The following is a 6,000-nucleotide window of genomic DNA, read 5'->3' as shown; positions in this document are numbered from 1 at the left end:
TTGAATTTTACAAATTTGGTAAAAATGGCCATGAAAGCCGGCAGATTGTCGTAAAAAAAAGTCCAACTCAGGGAAGGCAACCACCTCTACCCAGTCTGATCTGTGTGACTCTCATCCCACTCTATATGGTTGACTCAATGTCTCTGAAACCACTCAGTTGTAAAATTACTCACTTCAAAAAGTGACCACCACCTTCTCAGGCCAACTCAGGAATGGGCAATAAATGAGGTCTTGGCAGTGTCAGTCACATAAGAACATAAGAAATAGGAGGAGTAGGCCATACGGCCCCTCGAGCATGCTCCGCCATTCGATAAGATCGTGGCTAAGCTTCGACCTCAACTCCGCTTTCCTGCCCAATCCCCATATCCCTTCGTTCCTCTAGGGTCCAAAAATCTATCTATCTCAGCCTTGAGTATACTCAGCATCCACAGCTGATTCCAAATTCCACAGAGAATTCCAAAGATTCAAAATCTGAGTGAAGAAATTCCTCCTCATCTCAGTCTTAAACATCTCACATCCCTGAGAACAAAAAATTAATAATTTAAAAAAGTGTCTATTGAAGTATTAGATATATTTGAGAAGAAAGAATAGAAAACATATGGGTAAAGGATAGGGAAATGGGATTCAAGTGCAGTCGCAGTAAAAGATTTAGTAATGGGTCAAATGGCCTTCTTCCGTGCTGTAATTGCTATGACTCTCTAACAACTATAAAGTATGATTGTTTTACTGTTTGGACTCAAATAGTTAGCATACATAAGCTTTTTCTATTATAGTTTTCCTTCTCTCGTAGGTCGAAGTTTCTAGGTAGGGTAATCAAATGTATTTGTATGAATATGTGTTTGTTGTCAAATAGTGATACACTGTTATACTGTTTCAGGATTATTATATTTATTACAGAGCTGTCAACATGGGGAAGTGTTAGGAGTGCCATTTAAGATCAGCAAAGGTTACACAGATTGCAAAACAATTTCATAATAACTGACATTTATTACAAAACTGTGATTAAAGGTATCAATTTTTATTTTGCATTGATTATGCTATATATTATAGTTAAAACAAATAAACCTGAAACACAAACTCGATTGACATCCTTTGTTTTTTTATGATTTGGGTTTTATTAGTTGTGCCCTTGTAAAAAGGGGGCACTTTTGTTAGATTTTTTGGGTGGGTGGGGCGATGACACTCGGCCAACCCAGTGTCGTCTCACTGCTTATTAAGATAAGGCAAACTCGACAGACACATTCACGTAAAGTACTTAATAACTGCCATTATTGTAAGTTTATTTGGAGCTTTAATGCCCATCACCTGGTTTGGGAAGAGTCGATGTTCCTCTGACCGCGCAGGATTCTGGAAACTGTAGTCCTCCCATCTCTTCGCCGCTCCGCGCAGCTCGAGGTCTCCCCCCTCGGATCAAACTACAAGTCCCAGGATCCCCCGCGGCCGCGGGTCCCCTCCCCCCCCCCCGCCCCCTCGCTGTCAGTTGACGAGCAGCTGATCGACGATAACAAGACGCGTCACCGTGGGCCGTCAGCAGACAGAGTGGGAGGGGGCGAGAGAACGAGAAGAAGATGGCCGAAGCTGTGCCCGACACCAGACGGTTGTTAGCGAAGCCCCAAAACCTCAACGACGCCTACGGGCCCCCCAGCAACTTCCTGGAGATCGACGTGGGCACCCCTCAGACGATGGGGGTCGGCAGGCAACGCTACACCACCTACGAGGTCCGGATAAAGGTGAGAGGGAGGGAAGTGCTCGACCGACAGGCCGGCTGGCTGGTGAGAGGGTGGGTCCCAGTGCGGGGCGGGCGGGGGGGGGAAATGCCAGTGATTATCCCTTTTTTCCTCCCGTCACACTCTACAGCGGGTTCCTTCTTGTTGTCGGGCCTACCTGCCTCTGCGGGTGTCTGTGGCATCGAGAGCCCGCGCTTTTATGACTATATATGAGGTGTGTGTGTGGCAGAGCTTCAGGAGGTGGGCGAGTCTCCGCCTCAGTGACCCCAATGACACCGAGTGCAGCGCGTGTCATGTTGAAATGTCTACAGTTTGGGTCAATGCAGCTCGTCAATATTTTAAAGCGCAGTTGAATAGGGTGTAGCAATGAGTCCTGAGTGTTTAGACCCATTGCCTATTCTGTGCAAAAACTTAAAGGAGGAAGTAGGAACAACTCCAGTGAAACGTGTTAACCCGATTTTTTTTTAAAAAAAGGAATTGAAAGTGGTGCACCCTGGGTTGCTTTTTTTAACATCGGATCAGAGAACTTGAGATGCCAGGAACTGCCAGCAAGATCGAACTTGTGTTATAAAGGGTGCCTGTCGCAAGTAATAGACTTGATCCATCAAAACCAACATTACTTCATTTTGTCGAGGCCCTACAAACGCTTTCTGTTGGGTAATCTTGGCAAGTGGTCAAGATGTGGCTTTGCTACCATAAACTAGGGTATGCCAAGGTGCTTTTGATGGAACCAGGCCAGTGAACAGTATGGAGCTGAGCGTTTTATCAAGTATAAATTCTCATTAACATTGTCTTTAAACAGGAAATCTTGATGCACAGAACACAAACTAGATGGGGACTTTATTTTACAAAGAATATACAGCACAGAAACAGGCCATTTGGGTCTATGCTGGTGTTTATGCTCCACATGAGCTGCTTCTTTCCCCACTTCATCTAACCCTATCAGCATATCCTTCTATTTTTTTCTCCCTCATGTGTTTACCCAGCTTCCCCTTAAATGTACCTATGCTAGTTGCCTGAACTATTTCTTGTGGCAGTGTGTTCCACACTCTATGTTAAGAAGCTTCTGAATTCCCTATTTGATCTATTAGTGATTATCTTATGGCCCCTAGTTCTGGTGTCTCCTGCAAGTTGAGACACCTTTTCTGTCTATTCTTTCATAATCTTAAAGACCTCTATCAGGTCATCCTTCAGTCTCTTCTAGAGAAGAGCCCCAGCCTGATCAATCTTTCCTGATAAGTATTACTTCTCAGTTCTGGTATCATCCAAGTAAATCTTTTTTGCCCCTTCTCCAGTGCCCCTCTATCCTTTTTTTTATGATGTGGAGATGCTGGTGATGGACTGGGGTGGACAAATGTAAGGAATCTTACAACACCAGGTTACAGTCCAACAGTTTTATTTAAAAATCACAAGCTTTTGGAGGCTTTCTCCTTTGTCAGGTGACTAAGGAGAAAGCCTCCAAAAGCTTGTGATTTTCAAATAAAACTGTTGGACTGTAACCTGGTGTTGTAAGATTCCTTACATTTTTTTAATATGGAGACCAGAACTGTACACAGTACTTAAGTGTGGTCTAATGAAAGTTCTATACAAGTTTGACATTACTTCTCTGCTTTTCAATTCTGTCCCTCTAGAAATGCACCCAGTGCTTGGTTTGCTTTTATGGCTTTATTAACCTGCATTGCTACTTTTAATGATTTGTGTATCTGTACCCTCTGCTCCTTTACCTCTTTAGACTTCTTACTGCTTTCTCACTTCACATTGGGGTCAATGTGGTACCTTTTTAAATTTAATATGAATTAATGCCCTATTAACTCTCTCCCTGAAGTGAAGTGTTTTGAATACAATGTGTAACTTTTCTAAAACTTTGAGACAGCACTGAGGTTTGAGACCCCAGTTTAATAGATCTTGCTGGTAAAATCTGCATCATTACATGTAACAAGATCTGTTTCATGATTGCTTTTATTACATTACTTTTCTCTGGACCAGTAAGTTCTCCCATACCTGAAATGTTAACATGTTCTTCCAGATGCTGTATGATCTGAGTAATTCTGTACTTTAATTTTTTTATTCGGTCATGGGATGTGGGCGTCGCTGGCGAGGCCAGCATTTATTGCCCATCCCTAATTGCCCTTGAGAAGGTGGTGGTGAGCTGCCGCCTTGAACCGCTGCAGTCCGTGTGGTGACTGTTCTCCCACTGTGCTGTTAGGAAGGGAGTTCCAGGATTTTGATCCAGACACGATGAAGGAACGGCGATATATTTTCAAGTCGGGATGGTGTGTGACTTGGAGGGGAACGTGCAGGTGGTGTTGTTCCCATGTGCCTGCTGCTCTTGTCCTTCTAGGTGGTAGAGGTCGTGGGTTTGGGAGGTGCTGTCGAAGAAGCCTTGGCGAGTTGCTGCAGTGCATCCTGTGGATGGTACACACTGCAGCCACCGTGCGCTGGTGGTGAAGGGAGTTAATGTTTAGGGTGGTGGATGGTGTGCCAATCAAGCGGGCTGCTTTGTCCTGGATGGTGTTGAGCTTCTTGTGTTGTTGGAGCTGCACTCATCCAAGCAAGTGGAGAGTATTCCATCACACTCCTGACTTGTGCCTTGTAGATGGTGGAAAGGCTTTGGGGAGTCAGGAGGTGAGTCACTCGCCGCAGAATACCCAGCCTCTGACCTGCTCTCGTAGCCACGATATTTATACGGCTGGTCCAATTAAGTTTCTGATCAATGGTGACCCCCAGGATGTTGATGGTGGGGGATTCGGCGATGGTAATGCCGTTGAATGTCAAGGGAGGTGGTCATTGCCTGGCACTTACCTGGCGCAAATGTTACTTGCCACTTATAAGCCCAAGCCTGGATGTTGTCCAGGTCTTGCTGCATGCGGGCTCGGATATTTACCTTTAACCATGGATTTCTAATCTGATGTCCTTTGCCTTGCTCATGCTTGCTAACTTATCTGTTGAGAGCAGTGTACAACTACTCTTGAAATAAAGATGATCTCACTAAATGTGAAGTGGATTCATAGTGTCAGTATAATTGTAGCAGTATATTTGAAATTGTTGCCACATTTGAAACATGTATATAGATAATTGACTTAAGATGGTCTGTTGCTTGACATGTAGGTTAATGCTCCGGAAAGTAAACTTGTCATTCATTGGGAGGGACGTAGGTTGCTGATATAATGGGTACAGCACAGGAGGCAGCCCATCGTGCCTGTGCTGGCTTTTTGAAAGAGCTATCCAATTAGTCCCATAGCCCTGTTAAAATTTATCCAATTCCCTTTTGAAAGTTACTATTGAATCATCTTCCAACACCCTTTTTGAGGCAGTGCATTCCAGATCATTACAACTTGCTGTTTTTTAAAAAAAAATTCTCATGTTGCCTCTGGCTCTTTTGCCAGTCACCTTAAATCTGTGTCCCCTGCTTACTGACCCTTCTGCCACTAGAAACAGTTTCTCCTTATTTACTGTCAAAACTCTTCATGATCTTGAACACCTTTTATCAAATCTCCCCTTATCCTTCTCTGTTCTTGAGAACAACACCAGCTTCTCCACATAACTGAAGTCCCTCATCCCTGGTACCATTCTAGTAAATCTCTTCTGCACCCTCTCTAAGGCCTTGACATCCTTCCTAAAGTGTGTTGCCCAGAATTGAACACAATACTCCAGCTGAGGCCTAACCAAGGTTCAGCATAAACTTCCTTGTCTTTTACTCTATACCTCTAATAAAGCCCAGGATCCCATATGCTTTAACAACCTTCTCAACTTGTCCTGCCACCTTCCAAGATTTGTGTGTGTGCACCCTCAGTTCTGTTCCTGCACCCTCTTTAAAATTGTACCATTTAGTTTATATTGCTCCTCATTCTTCCTACCAAACTGATCACTTCACACCTATTTGCATTAAATGTCATTCACATGTCTGCCCATGTTATCAGTATGTCCCTATTACTATTGTCCACATTGCGAACTACATTTGAGTTTTGTTTCATCTGCAAACTTGGAAATTATACCCTCCATACCAAAGTCCAGGTCATTAATACATATGAAAAAGAGCAGTGGTGCAATACTGACCTGTGGGGCACACCACTGTATATTTCCCTCCAGTCTGAAAAACAACTGTTCACCACTACTCTTTACTTTCTGTCCTCTAGCCAATTTTGTGTCCATGCTACCATTGTCGCTTTAATCCCATGGGCTATTATGTGGTACTTTATCAAATGCCTTGAAGTCTATATACACTACACCAACTGCACTATGCTTGTAGGGGGTGGTGGTGTGTGTCAGCTTC

At 43.8% G+C, this 6,000-nt stretch overlaps 1 protein-coding gene across 1 annotated transcript in view; it reads left to right on the top strand.

Annotated features, from left to right (window-relative positions):
• Nucleotides 1-1,501: 1,501 nt before the first annotated feature.
• The window catches only part of snx3 (sorting nexin 3), a 39,790-nt gene continuing 35,291 nt past the window's right edge, over nt 1,502-6,000 (top strand). The window contains exon 1 of the mRNA XM_067984991.1: nt 1,502-1,730. Within this exon, the coding sequence (XP_067841092.1) occupies nt 1,569-1,730 (162 nt within the window). The 5' untranslated portion in view covers nt 1,502-1,568. The remainder of the gene's footprint in view (nt 1,731-6,000) is intronic.

Source organism: Heptranchias perlo, chromosome 5, assembly GCF_035084215.1.
Source record: "Heptranchias perlo isolate sHepPer1 chromosome 5, sHepPer1.hap1, whole genome shotgun sequence".
NCBI classification, from domain to species: Eukaryota; Metazoa; Chordata; class Chondrichthyes; order Hexanchiformes; family Hexanchidae; genus Heptranchias; species Heptranchias perlo.
The sequence above is the reverse complement of the archived record's forward strand: the minus strand, read 5'-3'. Positions and strand labels throughout refer to the sequence as shown.